Source organism: Cylas formicarius, unplaced genomic scaffold, assembly GCF_029955315.1.
Source record: "Cylas formicarius isolate icCylForm1 unplaced genomic scaffold, icCylForm1.1 PGA_scaffold_10__41_contigs__length_53128322, whole genome shotgun sequence".
Classification (NCBI taxonomy): Eukaryota; Metazoa; Arthropoda; class Insecta; order Coleoptera; family Brentidae; genus Cylas; species Cylas formicarius.
In genome coordinates this window covers 39,189,808-39,207,325 of record NW_026844214.1, presented here as the reverse complement: position 1 = coordinate 39,207,325, position 17,518 = coordinate 39,189,808, and the positions used below count along the sequence as shown (strand labels likewise).

At 38.1% G+C, this 17,518-nt stretch overlaps 1 protein-coding gene across 1 annotated transcript in view; it reads right to left on the bottom strand.

Annotated features, from left to right (window-relative positions):
- Positions 1-2,929: 2,929 nt before the first annotated feature.
- LOC132707915 (uncharacterized) overlaps positions 2,930-17,518 on the bottom strand; it is a 257,931-nt gene continuing 243,342 nt past the window's right edge. Inside the window, exons 5-7 of the mRNA XM_060679941.1 lie at positions 8,137-8,270; positions 7,804-8,032; positions 2,930-4,673 (exon numbers count right to left, since the gene is read on the bottom strand). Coding sequence (XP_060535924.1) covers positions 4,591-4,673; positions 7,804-8,032; positions 8,137-8,270 — 446 coding nt within the window. The 3' untranslated portion in view covers positions 2,930-4,590. The remainder of the gene's footprint in view (positions 4,674-7,803; positions 8,033-8,136; positions 8,271-17,518) is intronic.

Below are 17,518 nucleotides of genomic sequence, written 5' to 3'. Positions count from 1 at the left end.
GTGTTTCACCTGCTACGACTCGTTCAATCCAAGAGTTGACATGAATTAGGTTCACTGCAATGGATTTTGCCTTTTAGCTGCTACGCCTGCATTGTTTTTTTTTTCACATCGCAAACAACGCGTGTGGGGATGTGAGTAGGTGCGATAGTAGTTATGCATGTGAGGTAATCAGAAGCAGTCATGAAAATTTATAAAAGCATTTCGCGGTTTCCAAAACAAAGAATGGTATGTGCATATAGATGACGTTTTTCATTATGTTTTGTTAAATGTGATAAGCTATTTTCTGTAGTATCTAAGACTGATTATTGCTTAAGTAGCAAAATTCATAATATGGTAAGTCAAAGTATGAAAAGACAAAATAAAAGCATCGCAAAGCTAAACTGTATAAAAAAAAATGTCGGTCCACAATTCAAACCTCTACCGTAACAAAAATATGTCGAGACCATTGCAATTAGAGAGACAGGCAACAAATTGTCAGAAATGTTCGCATTTCGCATGCACATTTTCTATTTCGGTTTCATTCCTAACATCTATGAGTAATTTTGACGAATTTGAGTGATTCCTGCCCACCGATCACATTTTTTTATATGGTGTAATGTATGAAAATTGTTTGAGTGGATCAGGTGACGTCATTAGGGCAGCAGCAGTAAGCGCAGTAGCTACTAGAGATATAGCGGTATTGCCTAATGTCGATAATACAGGAACTTATGAAGCGACTATGAAAGAAGGTCCATTCAACATGCGCATGACCTTGTGGCTTTGAACAACCAACATGGTCGTTGACAGATCGTCAATAGGTTCGGATTCGGAATTTTTGCCCCAATATTTTCTCAAGATATGCCTAGATCTCGTCGAATGTTTTGGGAAAAGAAAATGGCGTAAAGTGCAGGTTAGTGGGTGAAATGCGCTGAAAAGCATTCTTCTCTCTATTAAAACATAAATGTCTTCTGACTACATCACCAATTTCAGAAACAGAAAATTTAAGAAATGCTTACTAACCACTTATTATTATTGAACTGAGGAGGCTTTTACTTGATGAAAATCCATTTATCAAAATAAATAAGAACTAAAAGTTCAGATTTTCACGAAATTATATATTTTGACATGACAATTGTTTCGACAACACCGTGTCTTTATCAAATTTTGATCACATTTGATAAACAATTGTCACGTCAAAATATATAATTTCGTGAAAATCTGAACTTTTAGTTCTTATTTATTTTGACTTGTTATTATCTTTTTTTGTTTAGTAGTATTTATTATTTTCAATTAATGGAAACCAAAATAACTTAAGCATCTATTTAGATTTTTTTTTATATTTGAACTGACCTGGAGAACCCCCGTAAATTTTTGAGAGCCATTTCAATAATTTATTTTTAATTCGTGGATTGGACTTGAAGTCAATGGCTAGCTGCGACATTTTTGGAACGAATATTTGCGAAAACTTCGTATTTCTTTCCAACTATCACAGAAAATATGAAATATGTTTCTCAACAACTACTCATTATTAGATGCCTGATAGAATCTTACCATTTTAAAGTGAATTAGGATAAGTCAAACAATTAAAATATGCTTAATTTCTTCCATAGGCAAATCAAAAACTGTGTACTATATCTCAAAAACTAAAACTACCATATAAAATTCAGTTGGACAGCTCGAGCTCGAGTCACCTATAGCTCAAATCAGTTTCAGATAGCTCTCTGAAAAAAAGAAGTTGATTTTTTACTCAGGGAGAAATGTATTCCATTCGTTATTCGTCATGAACGATACAAATTTGTAGGTTTTTGTCTTTCATCTTTTTTATTTCAATATTTTTACTACTAAATTAATATCTAGTCAAACATCATAATAATAATGACGGACCTGCATACTGGCATGATATTATCACTGCCGATTATGACGAGGCTCTGGAGGAGATTATGACTGATAGAGATGTGCGAGCGAAAAAGCATGAGCCGCGAAGAGATCTACAATATAAAATTAAAAAATATTCATTATTTTACTTACCTTGTATTCAATTTTGTGAAATAAACAAGTTATTAAAAAAAACATCACCAATAAACTTGTTGCTAGCGGCAACGTGTATGACCAAAAACCAAAGTATTTTCTTTTAAATGTTCGTCTTCTTTACGTCACATTTTCAGGTATCAACTAAATGAAGGGAATAGAGACTAAAAATGACAATTATATCTCGTCGAGTAAGAAAAGTATTCTGAAAAAGTTGCTATATTTTCTGTTTGCTTTTGAGATGTTCAACAGAGAAAGTAAAGCAAAATTCTCTACCTCTGCCAGCAAAACTAAACCAAGCGATCTCTTTCTCAGCAAACATAAATGAATACCTACACATTAAATCCGGTCTATTGGACAAAAATCTGCAAACGTTAAGGTCAGATAAACGAAGAACTCAAAACATTTTTGAATTGATTATACTTTTTATCAAACAATTATTTACCTAATTTTCCGTCTTAACTTAAATCTGTTTTTTTAGAATCTCTTTTACTCAAAACTAAAAATGTTTATATATTTCTTTTTCGGTTTTCAGTTGTTAAAAGACACTCAAAACCGACGATTCTACCCAAAACCTCAGATTTCCGGTAATACACCGCCAACGCAGACAGTTAAATGATGATCGGATATTACTTTATGCTTCTGCTATACCGTTCATCCTCCATTTATGTTTTCTGGAAGCGGGGAATGCTTTCGGCCACATTTCATTCCCCCCAACGCGGCAATAATATCATTTAAAATATATACGTGATACTTTTCAGCATACCCTTTAAAACTTTCAGCATCTATCATTTCCCAAGCTGTTTTCATTTCGCTATATACCTCGTCCCTTTAAACTATCAATCAACGGTAAAATATGCGTCGATTTTGCAGAACGCTTCTGAAAATTATTGGGTTGCAAATGAAACTATGCATTTACGGGGCTTCACACTTTTATTTCGAAATAACACAAAATAATCCGCTAATGTCTATATAAAATTTGCTCGTTGGACACATATATACAGCGTGCATGTTATTAAGCTTACAGATATTCTCGTAATGACTACGATCAGAAATTGTGCTGTTGGTTAGCTAATTCGACTATTGAGATAATCGAAAGTTGAATTAGATATATTTAGCGTTGATGTAAGATTGAATTCGAAGCGTAAAATATAACGTATCACATCGCTGATTTCAGATAAATGTACACTAAAATAGGTTTAAATTTATATCGTACAACATTCGAACATATTTTTCGTTAATTTGTCCACCTCTTCCTCTTCCCTTTAAAGAAATCACCTAAATTTAAATTGAGAACCGTTGCTTTAGTCGCGTGAAATTGACTTATATATACCTATTTTAACGCTCACAAAGGCGTATACGAGTACGTAGACATTTTTCTAACGCCACGAATAGGATAAGCACCACTTATTTGGTTAACTGCTCAATAGATTCAAAGAACAACTTTTGTCTTTTTTTCTTCTTTGAGTGTAAGTGTTGAGTGTTTCATGTTATCCCATCCGGTAAGTACAAACAATTCTCATACAATACATACATTTATCTTTTTAAGATCATGCACTTTATTTTCTGATACGAGAGTTAGTACCGTCAGTAATTTTAATTTAAATGTGGTAGCACCAGAAATAGTAATTTCAAAATAGTCGGAACTAACTGTTGAGCTTTATAACAATACTTTGCTATAAATTATAATTTTGGAATATATTTGGGAGATAAATGTTCAAAAAGGAAAATGTAAAGAAACAGCAAACGGAAAAATTGGGAAGTGTATTTTTCAAAGCACGCATTATTTAATTTTGTTAGAATTTGTTGCCGAGTCAAATCCAAGTTCTTAGCATTTGTATTTAATTAATGAATATAAAAATGTTAACTTCTGAAAGTGGTCGATTTATTATGCTGTTTAGAAAAATATCTACGCTCGCTAACCAAATGTTGATTGGCTAAACTGGTTGATCAAATATAGTAAATGTATAAAAGTTGGGTCTCTGGTTTCAACTTACATTTGGTTAAAATAGTATAGCCCTATAATTTTTTTGAGCAGTATATAGTTGCCGTAAAACGCAACACATTGATATTTTTTTCGGAGATTCGTTTATAAATATATTGATTGCATTTCAAACGCATCAAATGGCCAATTAATTACACAATCGATAAATATAAGTGCAACTATATTTTAATAATATCACCGTATTCTTCTAGCGTCGATTTAATCGACATTTTCTAAATTTCTTACTTTGTTATAAAAATAATAACTATAGCTTTGGTTAATCGTTGTAGACAATAATTTAAAATAATCAATTAACCTAATTTCGCTACTTAAGGAATTTATTCTACCTCTGATGGTTTGCGACAAGCTGAAGGGAAAGATTTTTCACGAACAGTCACGGGGTTAAGTTTGAATCATTTTCGAATTACCAGTGCTTTGTAAAAATTGCGTAATTGCATTGGATCGTTCTTACGCAATTTTCCAAAAACCATCTTCCTTGAAACCTACGTACTCTAGTACTTAATACCTATTTTCCCTATATCCCCATCACAAAGATGCCCACTTATTCATAATTATACAAATACACCAGTTAGACCTTATTATGTCGGCAAATGTATTATCACCAATATTAAGAGAAAAATGTAGACCAGCCCTCCGGAAGTTCTGCATGCTGTGCTTTTAACTGAAACAAGAGAGAAAATAAATTAGCTTCAACAACTAAAAAATAATTCTTATTTATGTTGTTCAAATCGACTTTTATTTTTATTTATATTTTATGAAAAAAGAAAACATACGCCCTCAATTGGAGTTAAACAAAGGTGCCAGGAGAACAATATTTTTTCCATCGCATTGCACATTTCAACACTGCTTGTTAAACCTGAGAATATCGGTATGCATGTTGATATCTTGAAGTGAGCCACTTCTCACGTTTAAAGAGGTTACAGTGTGTTAAAATAAATTAACCAAAAATTTTAGATTGTTACAATAACCTCAAGAATTACCCAAAGATCCCACCTACGGGCTCGTTTTCAGGTATTCTCAATTATTTCTCTAAATATTTGATGTATTAATGACATTAACTAGTCACAGTCTGACCTTCATCGATTATATGTATACTGTTATACTATTCCTGGATATTGATAAATTCTCTTGCGAATTAATAATGGTAGAAATAGCATCTACAATCTGGAAGGAATGAACCTCAAAATAATCAACGAGATAAAGAATCTATTTTTATAACTCTGTTCACTAAACTCTTTTTTGAAAGTCATGCAGAGTCAACTGTCCAAAAAGCGCATCTAAACTTGAGACTAATTTTGCGAATCATCAAATCAATTAATTCTTGGTTTTTTATGTTGGCCAAAAGTCTTCTAGAATTCGGTCCTCTTTGATCGTTAAAACATAAACTAGATAGAGAGATAAACTAAAGTATTGAAAAATTACAAGTAAAGCATATTTTTCAACTGAATTACAAAATTACCAGGAGTTTGATTGATACTAGCTATACGAAAACAGCCCATAAATTATGTAGGTTAAGTGAGATATAATTTGTGGAGAGCGTAACGTTAATTGTTCAAATCAAGTCGAGGAGTTTCTGTTTAATTTAATTATGTTAATTTACGTATTGCCTTCCTAGCATTTTACAAAAATTGTTATACAAAATTTGTAGGGCTTAAAACGAATTTCTCCAGGAATCTATCTAAAGTTTCTGGTTTTTGTTTCAGATTAGAGAAAAATGGTTTTCACTTTTCTAGTCTTAGCTTTCTATAGTTTTTTTAAAATGACATAAACAAAGTACATTGTTGTTTGAGACAAACGTTTAAAAACTAATATGCGCAAGGGGGTAGTATTTTATTGTGAAATTTAATTTTGTGTGTTTTTATTGCATAGTTATTTTTGCTCCAGTTCACTTGCTTATCACAAAAACAAACATAAAATACTGATGATAAAAATAGTTTAGTTTTTATAAAGAATCTAAATATTCACAGATGTCCTATTTAAAATGTCAATGTTCGTAACATCTAATGGTTCAAAATTAGAGTACTCTTAAACAATACAAGTAAGCTTCCAAGAAACTTTTTTGAGCCCTACAAATTTCGTATAACTTTTTTTTGTACAATTGGAAGTATGTCCGTTAGGAAGCAAATCATAAAATCAATAAATGTTTTCCTACAGTATTCTTATATTATTCTCATTGATCTCATTGAAAACGTGCTCATTATCTATATCGACTAATTATGATGAATTTACAGTATTGCCTCTTGCCTCTATAGATTAATACTTATCATTATTTAAAAAAAAGCTCCTCCTTAAACTCCCTTAAGTGACTAATGAACTTTCCAACTACTCGAAGGCAACGAGGAATTTTCAAGATGTTAATTTAATTAAAGGAAATGCCTTTATTACTGATTAGGAGAGCTAGCGTTAAAATATTTCTATAGCTTTTTGATGCTCGCCAAATCCGAAGGGGGGTTAATTAAATCTATCGCCAATCTCTGCGGAGGCGAGGCACTAAAACTTTCAGCGATTTGAAAAATTCTGTTCCTTTTGCTTCAATTTTGTGCCTCGGATTTCGTCATTTTGCGAAACACTTACCACCGACCAAAAAGAAATTAGTTCCGATGCCGCTGAGAATTAAATTACTTTCGATTACATTTGAAAACGGAAGAAAATATCAAGGAAAATAAGCAGTGCAGGTATAAATGAACGAAGTTAAATCGACGAATTACAAATTAATCTACTAGCTGTATGACGAACAACGCAACAATCTATCTTTTTTTTTCTGTATTTTTCGGAAAAAAAGCTAACATAAATGTTAATAAGATCAGGATAAAAGACACTTTGAAAGCAGAGGAAGTATGTAAAAAATCTTTCGGGAACATTAGGCAAATTAAAACATACATTTGCAACGTTCATATGGTTCGCACTTCGCAGAACTCATTGACTTCATAAACTTCATGTGTGAATGTATACAGAACACTAAACGTTAAAAAAGTGCACTTAACTGGTTCTCCGCTAAACCATTTGAGGAAATCCATAGTTTTTTATACAAATTTTGAGGTTAGATATAGATACGGGTTAGAAAGGTACCTAGAAGTCACTTAATCACTTTAATGTCCGTCCATATACTATGTGTGTGTCGTCCAAAGTGCATGTTTCATTTTCATTAATAATTTTCACTTTTTCCAAATTTATAAATTAGTCTAAACTAATTCAACAGCCTAGATCTGTTTCAATTTAAAACCACATCAAACCACGCAAATCAACGCTGAAACAAAAATTCGCGAACGACTAAAGGTGTGAAGTCGTACATCGATCGAGATAGGTCTTAGTACAGTAATCCAGGACCACCCAGTTTTTTACCTTAAAGTGAGAAACAAGTGATTGAACAAGCGGTCCTCCCGTTTCACCCGAAGATCATTAACGTAAGGCAAATAAAGGAAGCGTTTTCTTTCTTCTTAAATTTTTTAATTATTGCGAGTTCATTTTTGTCGCTTTACTGAGCTATCGGAGGAAGTTACAACATTTTATCTAGCAAATGAAAGCCTGCAACAATTGTAAATAACATAACAAATATCCGAAACTTTAACTGCGAAGATATCTTGGCGCATAATAAGGCTTATACCACGTCAGACGTAAGCGAAGCATTTCATTCAAAACTATATTCTCGTATAGGGGAAGGAATAAACTTGTATAGTTCTGAATATGTTCAGAATAAATTATTGAAAAAAATAAAGTCAAAGGTCTGCAAAAAACAAATAAGAGCTTGTATATTCCGTTGGACCGACTATCAGAGAGTAATGAAAACTTACCGAGCAAGAGAGCTTCCCGCATGTCCCTCATTACCGGCAAACTTTGCACTATCGTCTCTCTATCTTCGCTGAATAGTATCGGGGAAATTGACGCTACACATTTCACTCTCATCGAACCACCCAAAAAGTGGCGACTGCTGAGTGTGAAATGTAACCCGAGTGTAGTTGTCACCAGACCCCTAGAATGATATTCGACGGGATATTGAATAAGCGCTTCCGGTTTTTGAATCTGAAACAAAACACCAAACGTTACCGCTATTGATATTGATTTTGATTATTCTGAAATCGTTTCATTTCATACGCGGAATGAGATATCGAAATGCGAAAACTAACCTGCTGTTCGTTGATATACCAATGAAGTATGGAGGCCGGATGACTCTTCCCCGAAGTACAATTCAGTGTTATTTCGTCGCCTATCTGATATTGCTCCTCCACGCCGGAAATTACTGGATCCTCATCTGGAAGGGCTGAAAATAGAGAGACGTCTTGGTTCGCACATCTGTTAGTTCAAAAATGTTTACGTCAAAAATATAATACGGGAATACAGCAGCACCGAGGAATAAGGAAATTTATACCTGCTTGAATAACAAAACAATTTCTGGTAAATCGAATAGTCCTCGAAAGAAAATTTTGTTTTCATATTTTTTATTAATGCAATGAAAAATTATTCCTGTGTCGAATTTTATTACCAGCCTACATTGATTTTTCTCGGCTTTTTATGCTATTCTTTCTTTGCTATGCTATGCTTTCACCCTTTCTATCCCTTGCTCGTTACTTTTACCTCTATCCTCTTGGCAAAAACGAGATATTCAGAATATGTTTTAACTCTAGCCTACAAGTGTCTACAAGTATTGGTGTTCTTCTATTTTTAAGCAAATCGACGTCCCATTGATAAAGCCTTAGGCCATGTCTCTTGGTGTCCCCATAAAGTTTTTTTTTTCTCTTAATGATAGAAATACAGCACTCAAGATCTTCGCTTCAAAAACTTAGCCCAGATATTAATCTAGTAAAATGGTTAGAATAGAAAGAAATAGAATAGAAAAAGTTTTGTTCGCAAACACATCTATTTTTATGCGACAACAAATACGCTGTCATGCAGTAAGTAGACACTTTCCAGATGGTACATATTTATTGTTAGAAATTTTGTAAAAAATAAGATTCGATGACAACGTTTCCTTCCTCAATCTAGTAGGACAGAAGGGCACAAAAAATATTTTTGAGCACTTTACACAGAAATTTCAACTAGAAAATTTTTTTACATCCATAAATTAGCCTGTTCCGGGACACACTGTTTATTAGTATGTAAATACCATTTATATAAAATTGGGCAAGATAATTTTAAGAAATACCTAAGCTCGTTTAATAGATTCGTAATCCAAATTCCATTACCGGGATTATGCCGAAAAATAACCATGTAAAACACCCCGCTAATACCAAAAGCCCGTACCCAGCTGGCGTAATATCTCCTAATAACTTGCAAATAAAACAAACACTTAATCGGTCACTAAAGTTCCAGTTAATCCGGGACAAAATACTCCAAGAGTACTTAGCGAACCAATGGCGTTTTATTTACTGCGAACGTTACGCCCGTGGTGTAACGCATCCTTTTTTTGGCAACTCCGAATAATAAATAACAGAGCAGCATAATTCTCGTCCATTTTTTTTTAGAGTAAATTTATTTTCACAAAAATCTCGCTGTGAATCAAATTATATATATATATATATATATATATATATATATATATATATATATATATATATATATATATATATATATATATATATATATATATATATATATATATATATATATATATATATATATATATATATTTAGCTTTTGGTTCTTGGGTTATAGGTCTTTGTATTAAAAGAGATTAAATTTTTTTTTGTCCATATATTGACGTTTCGGTCTTCTATGACCTTCTTCAGAAAGGGGTACAGTCTAAAATTATGTTATAGTACAGTTCTTTTTTTTTTTACATATACACAACAGAATTACAAAGAACCTTACCAAAAAGAGACAAACACAAATCTTAAAATTGAAGAGGTAGCATCATATGGAAGTTTATACTTTAAAAGCGTTTGGTTTTGTCATAGTGCCTAGAAATATTATTGTTTTGGTTTTTTCCAACTATGAGAATAAAAAAGTCATACCCTTGATAAAAGATAAAAGTCCAACAAAAAATGATCTGTATACGGCACTCACACACATAATACACACAAATTTAACGAAACAGTTAAAATATATATAAGAGTTTAAAATAATAATAATAATAATAATAATACCGATACGCGAGGTTTGCTCGCGTCGACGTTACTGTAAAAACATCGTACGATGCACGATTGTTTTGGTGCAAGGTTCAGAGGATATACAGAGTGTTTTTGTTAATTTATAATTTTTTTCTTTTATTTATTTTAAATTATTTTTATATATTATAATTTTACATTAATATATCCCTATGTTGTTACTTTCATTGTTGTTTTATTTCAAAATGTTGCAATATAACTTACTGAGATTGTTGGTGTCTGTTTTCGAATTTATAGAGTTCTTATTTTTTTGGATCTCAACCATTTCCAGAATTTCCCTTTTTTTTGTATTATTTTCGGTTTTTAGAATTTTTACTTTCGCAAAGTTGAAAGAATGCTTGGTTTCCGCGCAATGACTCTTCAGGGCAGTCGTATTTTTTTTGTCGTATTTGTGACCATTAATTCTGTTTTTAAGATACTGGCTTGTTTGACCGATGTACACACCCTCACAATCGTTGCAAGGTATCTCGTAAATGACGTGACTCTTCTTTTCGTCCGGTATCTTGTCTTTTAATTTACTGAAAATGTTTTTTACCAAATTGTATCCTTTGTGAGCAATAGTAATGTTGTGATTCATAAAAATTTTGCTAAAATTTTCGGACATACTGGGTATATAAGGAAGCGAAAGATAATTTTTTTTTTGTTTTTGTTGGGTGTTGCTTTTTTGTTTAGTTTGGTTATAGAATAGGTGTATACGTTTTTTGAAAATGGTGTTAATTAATCGTTCCGGATAGTTATTTAGTTTTAATGCTTGTTTTGCTTTAGTAATCGATTTTTCTCTGAAATCCGGATCAGAGAGTTTAATTGCACGGTCAGCCAAGCCAATAATTACGGATTTTTTTTGCGATATAGGGTGCTGGGAGTTAAAATTAACGTATCTGGAAGACCAGGTCACTTTAGTGTACCACTCGGTTTTAATTCCTTTTTTTAAATTATGAAGGGTTAAATCTAAAAAGCTGATTTTACTTTGAGACTCTATTTCTATTGTAAATTGTAATTTCTGATGGTAGCTGTTGAAGAGTTGAATAATTTCGTGTTGTTTGTGTTTTGGTATTGCCGTTATGCAATCGTCTACGTATCTGTAGAAAAAAGGTATGTCAAAAAGGGCATTGCTAAGGACCGACTCCTCCAAATCTTCCAGTACAATTTGTGCGATGGCGCTGGAAATTGAAACTCCCATGGCGCATCCGTCGATTTGTAGATAAAAAACTTTGTTGTATGCAAAATAGGTTGATTTTAGTGTTATTTCGACTGCTTCTAATGGTCACAAATACGACAAAAAAAATACGACTGCCCTGAAGAGTCATTGCGCGGAAACCAAGCATTCTTTCAACTTTGCGAAAGTAAAAATTCTAAAAACCGAAAATAATACAAAAAAAAGGGAAATTCTGGAAATGGTTGAGATCCAAAAAAATAAGAACTCTATAAATTCGAAAACAGACACCAACAATCTCAGTAAGTTATATTGCAACATTCTGAAATAAAACAACAATGAAAGTAACAACATAGGGATATATTAATATAAAATTATAATATATAAAAATAATTTAAAGTAAATAAAAGAAAAAAATTATAAATTAACAAAAACACTCTGTATATCCTCTGAACCTTGCACCAAAACAATCGTGCATCGTACGATGTTTTTACAGTAACGTCGACGCGAGCAAACCTCGCGTATCGGTATTATTATTATTATTATTATTTTAAACTCTTATATATATTTTAACTGTTTCGTTAAATTTGTGTGTATTATGTGTGTGAGTGCCGTATACAGATCATTTTTTGTTGGACTTTTATCTTTTATCAAGGGTATGACTTTTTTATTCTCATAGTTGGAAAAAACCAAAACAATAATATTTCTAGGCACTATGACAAAACCAAACGCTTTTAAAGTATAAACTTCCATATGATGCTACCTCTTCAATTTTAAGATTTGTGTTTGTCTCTTTTTGGTAAGGTTCTTTGTAATTCCGTTGTGTATATGTAAAAAAAAAAAGAACTGTACTATAACATAATTTTAGACTGTACCCCTTTCTGAAGAAGGTCATAGAAGACCGAAACGTCAATATATGGACAAAAAAAATTTTAATCGCTTTTAATACAAAGACCTATAACCCAAGAACCAAAAGCTAAATATAAATATAGAGAAGGTCTAAGAAAAAACAAAATATAAACAATATATATATATATATATATATATATATATATATATATATATATATATATATATATATATATATATATATATATATATATATATATATATATATATATATATATGCTCAATACCCAATATGGCTGCTGAGAGGTCATCAATATTTTCTCAATATGCCCAGAACTAGTTAAATGTTCTACGAAAATGAGTTGAATATGGGCTGTTTAGAAAGAAAATAGCACAAAGTAGCACACCTAGGAAAGTGGGTGAAATTTAAGGCCCAGAGCAATATAGGCAAATAACAGAACTGTTTATCGTAGAGTGATGTAAGTCGAGCATGAGCCGAAGGAGATGCCCCTAAATTCTCATTCAAGCGTACTACCAATTTTATACAACCGGATGTAATCGAAATCACGATTTTGTTCATTAGGTTTTGGACTTTTTAAACAGTTCATAAGACTTTAAGCACCAGTGTAATAGGAAAAAAACAGGTTGAGAAAAAGTCAGTTTATAAATCTTTCAGAAGAAATTATAAAGAAATTAAAATGTTGGCAACAAAAAATTTCAGGAATATCATTTCAAATTTTTAGTAAGCGAATAAGCGTAGTACTGACTCTTATTTTTGTAGTAATACCTTTTTGACATAATTTAACAATTTGCTACATAAAACATGGTGTAACTCATATACCTATTAGAGATATAGAATCCCTGCCTATGCTGACAATACAGGAACTTATGAAGCAACTATAAAAAAATTTTTGAGCATGCATGGATGGGAAAACGAGTTAAGTGTGTGGAAATCGCTGGTAGAAATAAAATGTCGCAAATTGTAGGTTACTGGGTGAGATGTAGAGCCATGTGTGGAAAATCAATTTTCTTAAAAAAAATTCATAGCAGCTTCGTAAGTTCCTGTATTATCAACATACACAGGAATTCTATATAGGAATGCCGAGGAATTCCCAGAAACTTAAGCATCAAAATGCATTTTTTGTTTCGGGATACTTTTATTACCGGTGGGTTGTTCACCGAATATTTTTGAAAGAAGAAAAGATAAGCTACTGATTTTTTTAAATATTAAAAATTACTTTGAAATTCTTATTCAGTTTGGAGTAAATTTTGTCTTTTCCCCTTTTTTTCATACAACTGGCCGGTGTAGCGTAAACAATCGTATTGCTGTTTTGTTGGTAAAATTCTTTTTTTTTTACTGACTCGTCTAAAATATACTGTTATTCACAGATCAAACTTGCCCAAAACTGTTACTTCCTTGCCCATAGTGGCTAGCTTCTTCAGACATTTGCTGTATTTTGGTCCAGTGATTTAAAGCACATGTCACTTACTAAATATCACCTCTGTGGTTGAGCAATCCATGAGGCGCGTCCCCCGGGTGGCGGATAGGGGAGCCCAGGCTCTCACGGGCCTGGGTTGCTGGGAATAAGGAGGCATGAGGAGGTAAAAATCCAATAGAGCTGACAAATAACCAGTCGTGGACCAGCTCACCCTGCCCAGCTGTCGTGTCGTGGCTAAGGGCCTGCACAGGGTATAACGGTGCCAACTGGCTTGTAGTCGGTTGATAAACCAGGCGTCGGGTGCCGGCTCGATGACAGACCGCCCCACACATAGGAGTGGGGCGGAAAAAAGGAGGGAGAAGAAGAAGAGACTCGCGGTGACGGTTTCGTAACCGCAGGGCTCCGGCGCCCAGGAATCCTGCCACGCCGTCAACGGAGGGCTCCATAGGGGGCACACCGGAAACGGCAGGCGGGAAGCGGAAAAGAAAAATGGGAGAGACCACCCAGGTTGGGGCACCTGCCGGGGGTCGGCGGCCGACACGCGGCCCGGCGAAAGCTGGGCCCGGGAAAGGCGGGCCGTCCCGGGAGGGCTCTGAGAGGGGGGCTTGGAACTATGCACAAGCGGCGGCGGGGGGGCCTGAACAGGTGGAGGTCGATCCGGAAGGATTGAGACTAAGAAGGGCGGCGATCTGGATTCCGGGCCTGGGGGCGGGTGTCGCGAACGAGGCACTAGTCCGCTGCCTGGCAGCTCAGAATGGCCTAAATTGCCGTGCCTGGAGGGTCTGGCAGAGGACGGAGGATGCAAGGGGCACGAGGTTGGTGGTGGGCGTGGACGAGAAATCGGCAAGCGCCATCACGGCTAAGGGCTCACTTCTCTTCTGCCTGGCGACTCAGGTTAAAGTGAACCTGACGGCGCCGAGGCCGCAGGGGGATGAGGTGGTCGCGGGGGGCTTACACGAAGAGGGCTCGTCCATGGAGGTTGGGGGGCCTGTCGGAGAGGCGGCGCCCACGGTTTCTGTGGAGGAGACCTCCGGAGGGCCCTCCGAGTAAGCGAGAACCGAGGAGGTATCTCGGATGGAAGTTGACCGAGGAATCCCATCAGGGTCCACCAGTCAGGAAGCGGAAGTGGAGGGAGGTGCTACCTCAGGCTCGGATTCGGGCTGAGGCTAGCATCGTGACCCGCAGGTGGTATTCCCGTAATAACATCTTCACGGGGATATTACAGATTAACCTGCAACACAGCAGGGCTGCAACGGCCCACTTATGCAGGAAAATTTCGGAGGGCGGTACATCCATTGTACTGATCCAAGAGCCCTGGATTGTAAAATCAAGGGTTAGGGGCTTATCTCTGGGAGGATCGATGCTGCATAGTGTCGACTCCTTAGAGGGCGGTCCCGGGGCGTGTATACTAACCATGGGGCTGGAGGCCTTTTTCCTAAGGGACAAGGCGTCCAGGGACCTGGTTCTAATTCTGGTCAGATCCCCCACTCGGGACGGCGTCTCTGCGTACTTTCCAGGCTACCGCAGCTGCCCTCCGCAGGAGATCAGTGACTTGGTCTCCTACTGTGATAACACGTTGTACCAGCGCTCTGCTCCCGAAAATAACTGGGTGGTGTGTCTGTGGGGAGGACTCTATGTTGGACCATAGATACATCACCTTTGGGTTGGAGATGGGTGTTCGGGAATCAGTTAGATTTAGGAACCCCCGGGCAACAAACTGGGAACTCTATAGAGAGGAGCTCGCTTGGCGCCTAGGAGGCTTACCAAGGAAACACCGGACGATGGATGGGATTGACGACGCCGCCGACCGAGTCAGCTCCGCTATGATACGGGCGTTCCAGATTAGCTGCCCTGAGACAGAGGAGCATAGGGCGGGGAAGACTCCTTGGTGGAGCTCTTCCCTGGAGCGTCTCAGGAGGAAAGTGCGAAGGCTGTTCAATACAGCGAGGAGCAGCAGCCAAGGTGCGGACTGGGATCTCTATAGGGAGGTCCGCAGACAGTACAAAAAAGAACTACGGGCATCACAGAGGAGGACCTGGAGGGGCCACTGCGACGGAGTAATGAATACCCCGGACGCGGCTAGGCTTCTTAGGGTACTCAGAAGTGACCCTGCGGGAAGACTGGGAGTGGTCCGCAGGACCGGCGGTGGCTACACAGCGGGACCAGCGGATACACTACAACAGTTGCTGAACACGCACTTCCCAGGGTCCGCTGAGGCTGAGGTGGGCTATTGACAGCTTTGGCCCCTTCAAGTCGGCGGGCAGGGATGGAGTATTTCTGGCTCTGCTGCAAAGGGACGGAGCTGTCCTGACCAGCCCGCTGATGGACCTGTTCAGGGCCTCCATTGCGAGGGGGTACGTGCCCGAGCTGTGGAGGCACAGCAGGGTAGTGTTCAATCCCAAGGTAGGGAAGAGTGACTACAACGGACCCGAAGTCGTACCGGTCCGTTTGCCTCACCAGCTTCATTATGAAGACTCTGGAGAGACTGGTGGACCGGTATCTGAGGGACTGGGTGGAGCTGGAGGCCCCTTTAGATCCAGCTCAGCATGCGTACCAAAGTGGCGGGTCTGTGGGCTCAGCTCTTCACCATCTGACTTCCAGGTTGGAGGAGGGTATGGGCGGCTGTCGGTGTGCGTGTTCGCTGACATCGAAGGGGCATTCAATAACACGGTCCTGTACTCGATCTGCAGGGCGGTGGAGAGTAATGGAGTGGGGACGGCCATTGTAAGGTAGGTCCGCTCCATACTAATCGACCGGAGGGTCGAGGCAAGACTGGGTGGGGAGCAGGTCTCCATCGGTTCATCACGGGGTTGTCCACAGGGCGGAGTCTTGTCCCCGTTCCTGTGGTGCCTAGTGGTGAACGAGATATTGCATATTCTGAGGGAAGAACAGGGGGTCTATACTCAGGCATATGCAGACGACCTTGTGATAATGACACAGGGGACGAACGTGAGGAGGATGCAGGGGCTCCTGAACGGGGCATTGGCAATATTCTCACAATGGTGCCTGGACAGCAAGTTGGCTGTCAATCCTGGCAAGGTGGAGATGGAGATCTTCACTAGAAAAAGGAAGATGGAGTGCAACCTCAACATTTCGATGGATGGGGTGCCTCTTTCTGCAAGCGGAAGTGTCAAGTACTTGGGCGTATGGTTGGACTCTAAGTTGACCTTCCAGGAACATATAAGGTCAAGGACCAGGTCGGCCTTTGGAGCTCTGTGCGCGTGCCGGAGGGCGGTAGGGGGCACTTGGGGCCTGGGGCCGAAGATCATGCAGTGGATCTACGGTACCATGGTGGTGCCTATGCTCACGCATGGGGCAGTGGCATGGTGGTCGGGGACCAAAAGAGCGGGAGCAAGGCTAGTTGTTGACAAACTGCAGAGATTGGCTTGCCTCTGCATAACGGGCGCCATGAGAACGGCGCCCACGAGGGCCCTAGAGGCCCTGGTGGAGTTGCCCTCTCTGGCGGATCGGGTGCAGATGGAGGATGCTCGGATAGAAGGGCTGCACTCATGGCGCTGAAGTCTGTGCGTACGCGCTCCTTGTTGATAAAGGAGTGCAAAGGGATACTGAGGAGGGTGGCTGAGGAGAGAAAGGTCACGTTGGTCTGGGTCCCGGGTCTCACCGGTATCCGGGGCAATGAGGCAGCGGAGGCTTTAGCCAGAGAGGGCTCCTCGCATAGGCATATAGGGCCAGAGCCCCGCTTGGGGATCGCCCCGTGTGCGAGGCGGGGAGCTCTTGAAGAGACCGGGCCGCGGGGGGCTGGAGAGTTGCTCTGGGAATGAAGCAGGCGAGGCTTATGATGGATGGGCCCACCCTCGCTCGGACCAGGGAGCTGCTTAGACTGACCAGAAAGGAGTGTAGAGCACTAACAGGTTCCTACACAGGACATTGCAGGCTGAGGAGGCATCTTTGCTTGCTAGGCATTGGAGACGACCCGGAGTGTAGGTGGTGCATGGAAGGGGAG